Here is a 12,970-nt window from a genome sequence, read left to right as displayed (position 1 = left end):
ACTCAAGCATCAAGTTTTTATGGTTATGTGACACTAGGGCTCAGGATTCATTTTCCCTATTTAAGTCAACCCAGTGTTTCCAAAATATGTTCTTTTATCAAATTGTGCATTCATCCGAGTCTATTTTGGGTGTTCGGAAAAACTTTCACAGCATTTACCCTTCAAATGTGTACACACATTTTTGTTCAAAAACTGGTTATTATCAGTGAATTTTTTCAAAGAAAATTTGGAAATTATCTCTTTTCACAAGCATGTTGGTTTTTCAGCTAGACAACTTATTTTTCTTTTTACTCTTTTCCTTTTTATCATGTGTTTATTTCTTGTTTGTTTTTGTTTTTTTCTTTTCTTGAGGTATTTTGCTACCTAAACATGTGTATATTTTTGTGAGGTATTTTTGCTATATACATGCATATCCAAGGTATCTTGCTACCTAAACATACATATATATATATTTTGTGAGATGTTTTTGCTATATACATGCATATCCAAGGTATCTTGCTACCTAAACACACATACATATATTTTGTGAGGTATGACTACCTTCTGAGCTTGTGCTTGTTTTATTTAAATTCCTAGGATCATGAGCAACTAGGTGCTTCCTACTATAAAAAGTGATCAAATAACAAGCATAGATTCAAAAGGTACTAGGTTGCCTCCTAGTAGCACTTCTTTAACGTCTTGAGCTGGACGCCTTATGACTTGTTGGTCACGGACCTAGTACTTTGCTTACCTTTGGCTTTGGACTTGGTCGTCTATTGGTCGGCCATGTGTCGTAGGCAATGCTCTAACTTTTATGTGGATGAGCTGAGGTGAACTCTGGAGGTGGTGGCGGTGCGTCTGTTGCCCGCTGCAGGCCATCCCCAGGTTGCTGGGGTGTTTCGCCCTGTGCCTGCCTGGGGGCGCAGTACTTCTTGATGAAAACTCAATTAGTAGGGGGCCTGATGACCTTGCTGGGGGCGACAGGCACCCCGTAGAACCGACAGAGGCCCGTAATCAGAGCTGGCAACTCCAAGACCCTATTGGACTTCTCCGGGTTCACAGAGTGTCTTGCGGGCGTGATCCCTACAAACAATAGATGACATCAGAAATCAGTTGAGAGATGTGCCTACTTACCTATGTCACGATGGCATGAACTTGCTGGGGGGGATGGGCACCCTGTAGGATTGACAGAGGCCCGTAACCAGAGCTGGAGACCCCAGGACCCTGTTGGGCTCCTCCGGGTCCACTGGGTGTCTTGTGTGTGCTACCCCTGCAAATAATAGATGACATCAGAAATCAGTTGAGCCACGTGCATACTTACCTATGTCACGATGGCATGACCTTGCTGGGGGGACGGGCACCCTGTAGGACGGACAGAGGCCTGTAACTAGAGCTGGAAACCCCAGGACCCTTTTGGACTTCTCCGGGTCCGCTGGGTGTCTTGTGGGCACGATCCCTGCAAATAGTGGATGGCATCAGAAATCAGTTTAGCCATATGCATACTTACCTACGTCGGAACGACACAGACCAACTGATACTTCCACCGGGGGAGATCGGCATTGTGGTCGTTGGGCAGAATGTTTCTAAGTAGCAACGTCATCTGTATTTGTGTAAGAGTGGTCATGTTGGTGCACACGATCCGCACTCGTCTCTTTGCAGCGGCACGGGTGAAATCTTGCCCCGGTATGTATAGTAGCAGCGTGATAGCCTCCCTCTCTGGCTGTGCTCGCACAGTTGGTCGCCCTCCAATATCAGGGGGTGGCCAAGGAACTAATAAAAGGAAACTACTGGCCCCTTAACCGGGAGCGCAAGTCTCGGTTAAGCATCTAAGGGCAAAGGACCTTAAATTCTCTTAAGGTGTGGATATGGAGCACACTGAAAACGAGAGCGTGTAGCCCTCTGAAGGCGAGGACGTGTAGTCCTCTGAAGTGGAGGATGTGTAGTCCTCTGAAGGTGAGGATGCGTAGTCCTCTGAAAGTGAGGACATGCAGTCCTCTAAAGGTGAGGACGTGTAGTCCTCTGAAGGCGAGGGCGTGTACCCAAGGGTCCACCCTTATGAGAAAGCAAGAGATTGACTCATCGAGAGGGCCGATCATCCCAAATTCAAAAGATCGGACATTAGATGTAGGAAATCTATGCAGTTAACATGATTTTTAGGGATGCAGATGCATGCAACCTTTGTCGTGAAATTTGGTAAATGCGGACCTCATATGCAACAATGCAATGCAATGGAAAGTTGTACAATGTTCATGACATTCTTTCCCTATTTTGTGATTTTGATTTTGATTTGATTTTTTTTTTTGGAAAACAAAGATTGACTGTCCTTTTGAAAGAGGTGATAGTCCATGCAACCTTATCCTATCTTTTGCAAATCTCTCCGGGAACCCCCTCAGAGTGTGTGTTCTGTTTGATTTAGTCACTTGACCATTTTGGAGTGACGGCAATGGAGTCGTTTGATCTTTAATCAATCCATTGAAATCCTAGGGTTTGTCCCCTTTTTTTTGTTTAAAAAACATCGATGGGTAAGAACTTTTGATCGGCCCCTATGTTCACTTGAGGCTCATGCACGGTGCCCCTCATTGCCCCAGTGTAAGGCTTTGAGGTACCAATTGTTGTCTTTCATCATGACCTTGTAGCAGGGAACCTATTGGGTGAGAACTTCTAATCTGCCCCTAGGTTTGCTTGAGGTTCATGCACGGTGCCCCTCATTGCCCCAGTGTAAGGCTTTGAGGTACCAATCGTTGTCTTTCGTCATGACCTTGTAGCTGCGAACCCATTGGGTGAGAACTTCTAATCTGCCCCTAGGTTCGTTTGAGGTTTATGCATGGTGCCTTTCATTGCCCCAGTGTAAGGCTTTGAGGTACCAATTGTTTTCACAACCTTGTAGCAAGGAAGAATGAAAGGGGCGATTTGATTCTCGCAAAAAGAATTTTTCAAGGACGAGAAATAGTTTGAAGGATTTTTTCAGTTGATGGATTAAGTCAAATGACTCCTATGTAGAAGCAAGATGTTTTGATGATGCCACAGGATCAAGTGCTTCTAAGACAAGAATCCAAGAATCCAAGAAAATCAAGATATATGATCAAGTTGATCTCTAGAATCTTAGGAAGAAGTTTCCAAATTTAAAAAGCAAAAGGTTTGGCCAAAGAATTCTATCTAAATCATTTCAAATTGCGATTTACTCTCTGGTAATCGATTACCAGCAGTTGAAAATGTTTATAACAGTCACTAGAAATTAGAATTTCAAAACTTATAATGTGCAATTGATTACACATGGATGGTAATCGTTTACACAAGTCTTGCAATCGATTACCAGAGGGGATTTTCAGAAAATAATTTCCAAGAGTCACATCTATTCAAATGTTTTATGAATGGCCATCAAAGGTGACTTGGAAACACGAATTTAAAGAGAGTTTTCATTGCCCAAAAAACTTTATCCTCTCAAAAGATTAAGAGTTTTTCTGAACTGAAATGTCTTTATCCTCTCAAAAAGATTCCTTGGTCAACCACTTGCATATTCAATAAGGAATTTTGATTGATCTTCATTGTACAATCTATCTCCTTTAAGAGAGATTTCTTCTTCTCTTCTTCTTATTTCTGAAAATGGATTAAGAGACCATGGGTCTCTTGTTGTAGAGGATTCTTGAACACAAGGGAAGGGTTGTCCCTGTGTGGTTCAGACTTTGTAAAATGAGTTTTACAAAGAGAGTGGAAAATCTCAAGTGGGTTGCTTGAGGACTGGATGTAGGCACGGGAAGTGGCCGAACCAATATAAATCAAGTTTGCATTCCTCTCTTCCCTTAAACTTCTTTTATTTATTGCTATTTATATTTTTCTTTAAAGAAGTTTATTTTGAATTGTCTTTTGAGTAATTCATGTTAAGGGTGCATTGTTAATCCAAAAAGAGAGAGTGAAAGTTTAATTAGGGAATAGTCTTTGTATCTTAATTCAACCCCCCCTTCTTAAGATAACTGAGGCCATTTGTCCCACATCCTATTCTTGATAACTCACTTCACTCTAAAAAGACAAACTTTCTGGAATGATAAAATGAGGTCACATGAACGTCTTGAAAACACAGTCAATCAAATGCTTTTTTTCTTTTATTTTGAAACTTATTTGTTTTGAACTTTACTCTTTATTTTACAGCACCCCCACCAACGTGCAAGACGAGTAATCTTTGATTGAACGGTCTTGGAAGTCCAAACTCAGGAGCACAGGTCGCTTGAGCAAACAGACCAATGGCTTGCACCCATATTCCGGTGAAAGTTGAATAAGCAAATATGTGTTTGTGAGAGGATGAGGGACAAAGATATCAAATTTATCCATTTTATTTAGCATCGTAACTGTGGTTTACAATAATGGTATAAACTTGAAAATCCTGATGAGTCATTAGAGACATCTAACAACAGCCTTCAAAATTGCCCCATGTGTGGCATCTCTTGTCAATGTCAGGATTTACACGCGATTCTCCTCAAATTTCAGCCAGCCCGCATCAATTAGACCTTGCACCTTACGCTTCAGGGCCCTACAATGCTCAATGGAACGCCCCGGGGCTTCTCCATGAAAAGCACACATTGCGTTTGAGTCGTATTCTTGGAGAAATGGAGGTTGGTGAACCTTGGCTGGGGTTATGGCTACCATTGAATTATCAAGTAGATATGGGAGCAAGTCAGCATAGGACACCGAAATTGGGGTGAATTCTATAGACTTTTTCACTACAAAATTCATTTCTTGGTTGGTGTTTTGGTTTGTTCTAAAGGTGGTGTTCGTCATTGGAAGTGCGGTAGACAGACTTTGTGGTTGATTTAGGGATGGCCTTTGTGGATAACTGGGTGGTGGGTAAGGAGAAGGTTTGTTATTGGCTGAGTAATGACATTGTTGGGTTAGTGGGAAACTTGGCCATATAGGAATGGAAGCCATAGCATGGGTGTCTCCCTCATTCTCATCCTTTTCATTTGCCCCAGTTTTTATCAAAGCAGGATGACCAAATTTGCCTCTTTTCATACCTACTTTGATCCTTTCGTCGGTGAAAACTAAATCAGCAAAGCTTGAAGGTGTGTAGCCCACCATCTTTTCATAGTAGAAAACTGGTAATGTGTCTACTATCATTGTTATCATTTTTTTCTCCGTCACTGAGGTGCCACTTGAGCTGCCAGGTCTCTCCACCTTTGGGCGCATTCTTTGAAAGATCTGTGCCCCTTTTTGCACATGTTATGTAGTTGCATCCTATCCGGAACCATATCAAAATTTTACTGATATTGCCTAACGAAGGCAACCATTAGGTCCTTCCAAGAATGGACTCGGGAAGGTTCCAAGTTAGCGTACCAGGTAACAGCTACCCCAGTAAGACTTTCTTGGAAGGAATGTATCAGCAATTCCTCATCGTTTGCGTATGCCCCCATCTTCCAACAATACATCTTTAGATGGTTCTTGGGGCAAGTAGTCCCCTTGTACTTGTCAAAGTCCAGTACCTTGAACTTGGGAGGGGTGATGATATTGGGTACTAGGAATAACTCTTCTAGGTTAGCAAAGGCATAATCTTCACCTCCTTCAATGCCCTTCAGTGGCATATCCGAGGCAAGGCTCGAAGTCGGCTAGATTGTGGTGGGGAATTTCATGTGCCTCCCCCATGGGTTGAGAGACATTTCAATGAGTACGGGAGTAGAGTTATTGACATCCTTATTGGGAGTGTACGCCACATTGGGTGGAGTATAGTTGGGACATGTGGCGGGAAGGCGTGCTCGTTTTGAATTTGCACATCATGGGGTCGTCCGTACTTCCCAAATCTTTGCCTACCATATCTGAGGTTGGATGATTCATTGGTTGAGATCAGATGGGGGCATCGGGTTCACCTTAACAACAGCGCTAGTAGCAGCAATTGCAACCGCATCAGCTTCCATTATCTTCTTCATGCTCATCATGGCCTCCATGATTGTGGCCATTTGCTCCTCCATGTCGGCCTTCATCTGCTCTTGCACCTCCTCTACTTCACCCATTACTCTAGCTCTAGCACAGGTTTGGTAAGAGCACCGTAAACCGTGTTCTTTTCTTTTTTATAACAATGATTAAGTTCTTTTTTTTTCAAGGAAAGAATACAATGAGCAATGCAACCAATGAACAACATGGATGTATGCGAATGATGCATAGTTGAAGTATTGCGAATTTTTACGCAGGATATGGGGTTGAATCAATTTAGATTTTCAACATGGTCCATGACATCTTCGTCAAGGTGAAACTAGAAGTAACAGGGACATCGACAGTCCTAAATGTGTTTGGCAGTAGACGAAGCAGCGATGTAACACGATCCATCTTTTGCCAGAATTTTTTGCAAGATGGTTACTTTCATACTTCAACTTAACTCGATGAACCTTTCCGTAAAAGCACGAGCTTGGTTCAACCCCATAACCCAGGGAATGGAAATTTTGATCGCCAATACTCCAACAACATTTCATAGGGATGAAAGACTCGGGAATACACATGTCATGCATGAAAAATGTAATTATGAGATTGAAATGCCCCAAGAAACATCTTTTCTTAGTTAACCATGCATTAGGTACCATGTTCAATTATTTTGTTTTTAAGTGAAATGGGTTTATGATCCCAACATGGTTGGCTTATGGTACCGAACATATGCAGCGTGAATTTTCATGCTTCCTTTTTTTTGTTTTTGTTTTGCAGAGGAAAATGCAAGGATCATGCATGAAAACAAAAGGTATGCAATTTGTAGAACAAAAAGTATGTAGAATGCATATGCATGATGATGCAATGACTCATGCAAAATGTGACGCTGGAATATGATAACAGACAAATGCAGGAACGATATATTCATTATGATGCCTTGAAGAGATGCATGATATGAATGCATTTACGGACACGAGAGCCCGGAAAATCATCTCTTCTTACTTGCGCATTTGGGGGTGAAGTGCCTCATGTGTACAGTTAAGAAGGTGATATGGACCTTCCAGCTTCCCGTGACAAAAGACGAGACCAACATACAATGCATGTGTGACAACATGATGCAGACGTGCAAAAGCGTAACACGGGGATGTACACAGTATGGCAATATCCACAAATAATCATACAGCAAAGGCGTACATGACATTTAGGCTATATGCATGGCAGTGTTTAAAATGGCACGCAGCGTGTTTGCTCTGTGCCCCTATTTGGGGATCTATAGGATAATATCTAGGGGTCTCTAATAACTACTCCCAACGATCCATATCTCACATGGTTGTTTTCTAGAGGTATCATCACTCAAGATAATAATATTGCGGCAGTATGGAATACCAGCGACAACACATTATAAAGAGAGAAAACTCTAAACAAGGTTTCACTATTATCAAGCAAGTCGGAGACCTAGCATGACCATAGATTCATCTCCACTCCTTATATTCCCATGGACCCGGGTATAGGGCCCCTTTTTTTACTCAAACACGTGGGTGCTTAGAATGCAGTGTAAAAATGTGGAAAAGACAACATTTATTATATTTACACAGTTCAAAAAAAATGCACACACAAAGTTTCACAATTCCACAATTTGCTAAAATAGGCCTAACTCACAAAAACAGTCTGCAGTGGAGTCGCCAACTGTCGCAACCTGCCCTTTTGCGGGCGAGCGAGGTGGGGCTCACGGGTGCGTGTCCCAAGAAAGGAATACGCGCGGAGTCACCACCAACGTTTATTTGTGGAAAACGTCGAAAAAACCGAAGGAAACCGGTCATGAAGAATATTCCAGATTCGGGAGTTGTATTTACGTTTGAGGAATGTATTAGCACCTCTCACGTTTGTCCCAAAGGACAACAACCTTAATTTTAGAATTTTGTGAAATTGTGTACCTAAACTTTTATTTCTTTTTTATTTTTGAGGTCGACAAAAGCGGGGCTCTTGCTCCTACGTACCCTCCATCGAAGAGGAAATCAGACCTACGTAGTTCTTTCTATAGGGCCAATCAAGCGATTATTTTTACTTGGAAGGAGGTCCTTTTAAGGCGTTGGACCTTAAAATGACCCATTTTTACTTGGTGAGAAAAACTGAGGTATCGAACCTTAAAATCCTTTTTATTGATTTTTTGCGGACGAGCTTGACCTTGCGAGTTGATTTTAGCCTTAGTTTCACTTTAGTTATTAGTCAATTCAATTAAGAAAGAGAAATCCCAAAGAGAAATGTCCGATTGATTTTTTTGGTTTATTTTACTAAAAGATATTTTTTGATTATTATATTATTACTTTACCTTTTTTTGGTTTCCAACGTGGTTACGGCATGACCGAACGGTCGAATTTCATTTTAACAAAAATTAACGGATATTACAAATCAAATAATTGGTGGAAATTTATTTTATTTTTTGATTAGGCGAGAAAATGACTTAAGTAAATGACTAAACCACGTCAAAAGGGGGTACGGAAAGTAAATGAAATGAGAATAAAAGTACACGAAACAAATGGGGACCACCAAGGGTACATAGAATGAATTGAAAAGTTCAATTTCGGGAACTTACCGGTTGAAGATTGAAGAACGACGAAGAACGAAACGACGAACGACAAAGAACGGTTGAAAATCTTCGCGAAATCACCCAGGGAAACGTTACGGAAACGTTACGAAAGCGCCTCGGCTTGGATTTTCTACATGGAAACAATTTTCCTCACTAATTTTAAGTGATTACGAAGTACCAGAAGGGCTGAACCCCTTTCTCCTTCACTCCTCCCTCTATTTATAGGAAAATAGGGGAAGAGCTTGCCACCCAGCTCGCCCAAGCGAGCCAGGTTGCTTCCTCCAGAAGCAACCGCCTTCTGGAGGAACATCCTAGAAGAGCAACGGTTAACCAATCCAAGAGAAAAAATAAATTCTAAACTAACTATTCACACAAAAATTAATAAAAGAATAAAGAATCAATGCCTACAAATTGAACTAAACTTTCCTAAATGGAAAGAAACTCCCCGGCAAAGGCGCCAAAATACTTTTTTTGCCTCTATTACAACTGTGAAATTTATCAACAAGTGTACTGAGTCACAAGTAATATAAAACGGTAAGAACCAACTATCAAATCACAGGGAGTTTGTTTCATTCGGAAAAGCATTCATTCAATAAGTAGACATTTGCATAAAATCATGAAATGGAAATAAACATAGGATATAGTTGCAATTCTAAAGATAACTATAAAATTAACTATGTAAATGCGAGAAATAAATAGATGATTAAAACGTTGGGTCCTTCTACTGAGTAACTTGATGCAATTAAGGGTTTTTCTCTATTTAAGGTTGTTTTTGTGTTCTATGCTAAGAGCAATTCTACCAAACACCGATTCCTCGCGCGAATGGACTAATTCTATTTAAACCTCATTCTAGGATGTCTCATCGAACTTAGCCTAAACGAATTGCATTACGATTACAACATATTAAAAACTAAATCCCTACACTTCGTGTCCAGACATACAATTATCTAGCCCTACTCTATCCGGTTCTAAGGATTCAAAACATTTTCCAATGCTAAAAATCCTAACTTTACACACACATGGGTTATCAGTCCACAAGCATGCAATAATTAAATGCAGATAGAAGCAATGAACACATCAAAACAATATTAAATAGATAGTAAAGAGTTTTTTACATCAAGGCTTAGCAGAAATTCCCAATAAAAGCTTTAGCCTTCCATGGCAAGTTATCACCTTTTAGCTACAATAGGGATTTTTTGGAAGCAAAATTCAAATTACACAATGGTGGGGATGTCTCCTCCACCTCTAGGAATCTAGAAATCACTCTAAAACTTAGAATCCTCTTGAAAGCTGAGGTTTTTGGTGCTCCCTTGCCCTGTTGCGTCTCTCACGTATATCTCTATTCTTTCATAAGCTAAAGACTCCAAGACTCCTCTTTTTTATGCCAACTTCAACTTTTAAGGGATTTCTGTCCTCGAAGGCTCGCTTAGCGCCATTTTCGCGCTAAGCGCGAGTTAGTGACTTTTGGCTTAGCGAGTTAGGCACGCTGAGCGCCAGAAGAGACAAATGACTCGCTAGGCGAGCTGATGGCATGCTGAGTGCGTGCATGCTTGGCAGATTCTCTTCCAAATTCTCCTAACTCGCTAAGCGAGCTGAGTGCCTCGCTTAGCGGATGTTGCTCACTAAGCGCATATGTCTCGCTTAGCGAGACACCAGCTACTGCAACCTTCTTATTCTTCATCTTTTCACCTGAAACTGAAGTTGAAAACACATTAATTCACAATGAAGGGAATATCTACTACATAAAAATTAAAATAAACATAAAAGTATGTATAAACCTACAAAAAGAACTATAAATTGGGGAAAAGACATAAATTTCATAATGTTTTTCAATACAAAAGTTAGTTGTAAATGAAGACTAACACCCTCAAACCAAGCAAACAAAGCTTGGATTCACACATAATTTGTCCCATGGAATTTGCAAAAAATAAGCAACTAAAGCACTAAAAATACCACCATGGAAAGCAAAAACTTGAAGGGAGGCGATACTTACTTGTAGGGATGAACGAAAATGCAAAGAACAAAAGAAAAAATGCACAATGGGGGGCTTGGGGGCTGCTGGATTCGTGATTTCTGTAAGCACTTGGTGTTCTTGGAGTTTTGGGGAAGAATGGGGGTGAAGAAATTGCTTCACCCCCCCCCCCCGTTTTAAATTTCTCGTCTGACATGCTCACCCAGGCGAGCTAACCCCTTCTTTTTTTTTTGCAAAAATTTTGATTATTCCTTGTCATGTTTATATATTTTTAAACTCCTATGATTGCAAATAAACTAGGCGAATTCAAATATAATTCAAGAAAACAGACAAATAAATAAAAGTAGGAATTTTAAAGAAGAAAACTAGGGATACTAGGCTGCCTCCTTGAAGCGCTTCTCTAACATCTTGAGCCAAATGCCAGATGAGTATTGATTGATCATGGGCCTAGCACCTGGTCGTACCTGCCCCCTAAGCTTTGAACAAATGGAATGGCATCATGCAACAAATGTGAAACAACACCACAAAATACCTATATTACCTTTCGCTCACCCTTGCCTCAATTTTGGTGTGGTATTGACCATCACTCAAAATGACTCTTTATTCATCCTTTGATTCACAGGACGACAAGATGCAAATGGATGCATGCTTATGATTTGGATGTTTAAGTGCAGGTGTTATCATGTTCAATTTTACTTGAACGCTTACGACACCCCGTTAATTGAGCCAAATGGCTTCGAATTCAATGGGTAAGATTAGGAGTGTATGTTCTTAAGAAGTAAAAGACACAACACAGGAAGTTTAAGATGCAAATCATTAGTCCAATATTTATTAATGTTGCAATCATGGTTTACAAAGGATTTTAAGACTTTGGAGATCCCAAATGAGTCCTTGGAGAACAATCATGTATTGAATCCTATAGTTGCACCAGGCTTCATGCATAATATCGTTTGACAATATCGGAATTCACGGGCGAAGGCAACTCTTCATCGTCCATGCTGGCAAGCAACAATGCCCTTCCTGAAAATGCCTTTTTCACAACAAAAGGTCCTTCATAATTTGGAGCCCACTTCCCTCTATGGTCCTTTTGAGCTTGGGATACTTTCTTCAAGATGAGGCCCCTTTCGCTGAACTTGTGTGGGCGTACCTTCTTATTGAAAAAGTTCTTCACTTGGCTTTGATACAATCGTTCATGGCTCATGGTGGCCAATCTCTTACCTTCTCTAAGATTCAATTGATCAAAGAGAGTTTGGGCCCATTCTGATTCCTCCAACCCTGACTCGACTAGAATCCTCAACGAAGGAACCTCTACTTCAAATGGAAGCACAACCTCCATCCCGTATACCAAAGAGAACGGGGTTGCCCAAGTTGATATGCATCACAAGGTTCGATAACCATGCAGCGCAAAAGGGAGCATCTCGTGCCAATCCTTGTATGACACGGTCATCTTCTGAACTATTTTCTTGATGTTCTTATTAGCAGCCTCAACTACCCCATTCATCTTGGGCTTGTAAGGCATAGAATTGTGGTGTTGTATCTTGAAGTCCTCACACATTTCCTTCATCATTTTATTGTTCAGATTGGTGGCATTATCAGTGATAATCTTCCTGGGCAACCCATACCGCAAATTATCTCTTTCTTGATGAACCTAACCGCCACACTCTAGTCACACTGGCGTATGAAGCCGCTTCAACCCATTTGGTGAAGTAGTCAATGACGACCAAAATGAAGGGATGTCCATTTGAAGCTTTGGGCTTAATAGCTCCAATCATGTCTATTCCCCACATAGATAACGACCAAGGCGCTGCCAAGACGCTCAAAGGCATAGGCGAAGCATTGACATTATCGGCAAAGGCTTGGGCACTTGTGGCACTTTCTCACATGGATACAACAATCGTTTTCCATAGTGCGCCAATAGTACCCTACCCTCAGAATATTTTGAGCCGTGGCATGTTTGTCGGCATGTGTTCCAAAGGATCCCTCATGCACTTCCACTAGCATCTACTCAGCCTCCCTGGCATCCACACATCGGAGGAAAACCATACCATGGTTCCTCTTGTACAGGATATTTCCACTAAGGAAAAAGCCAGCTGGCAACCTCTGCAACATTCTCTTGTCGTTATTAGAGACTTTTTGTAGGTATTCCTTGTCTTCGATGTACCGCTTGATAACGAAGTACCGAGGATTGCCATCTTGCTCCTCTTCTATCAAGCAGTAATGTGCAAGTTTTCTGTGACATCTAAATTCGATGTACGGCAAATCCCCGTGCGGGGTTAATTGGAACATGGATGCCAGAGTGGCAAATGCATTGGCCATCTGATTCTCCTCTCTAGGAATATGGTGAAAGGATACGTCATCGAAGTACTCTATTAGCTTTCTGATGTAGGCCTGGTAGGGTATCAACTTAGGATCCCTGGTCTCCCATTCTTCTCTCAATTGGAGGATTACCAAAGCTGAGTCCCCATATACCTTGAGCAACTTGACCTTGAAGTCAATTGCCGCTTAGATCCCAAGGGTGCTCGCCTCATACT

General features: G+C 41.2%; 1 protein-coding gene across 1 annotated transcript; it reads right to left on the bottom strand.

Moving 5' to 3' along the window:
* Positions 1-12,440: 12,440 nt before the first annotated feature.
* Positions 12,441-12,755, bottom strand: LOC114420503. Its single transcript, XM_028386383.1, has one exon. It carries the CDS (start codon positions 12,753-12,755, stop codon positions 12,441-12,443), a length of 315 nt encoding a protein of 104 aa, XP_028242184.1.
* Positions 12,756-12,970: the final 215 nt, after the last annotated feature.

Source organism: Glycine soja, chromosome 7, assembly GCF_004193775.1.
Source record: "Glycine soja cultivar W05 chromosome 7, ASM419377v2, whole genome shotgun sequence".
Taxonomy (NCBI): Eukaryota; Viridiplantae; Streptophyta; class Magnoliopsida; order Fabales; family Fabaceae; genus Glycine; species Glycine soja.
This window is presented reverse-complemented; position numbering and strand designations above follow the sequence as displayed.

Excerpts from the sequence above, each read along its gene's own strand:
- LOC114420503 (XM_028386383.1), bottom strand. The coding sequence starts at position 12,755 with ATGGCCAATGCATTTGCCACTCTGGCATCCATGTTCCAATTAACCCCG.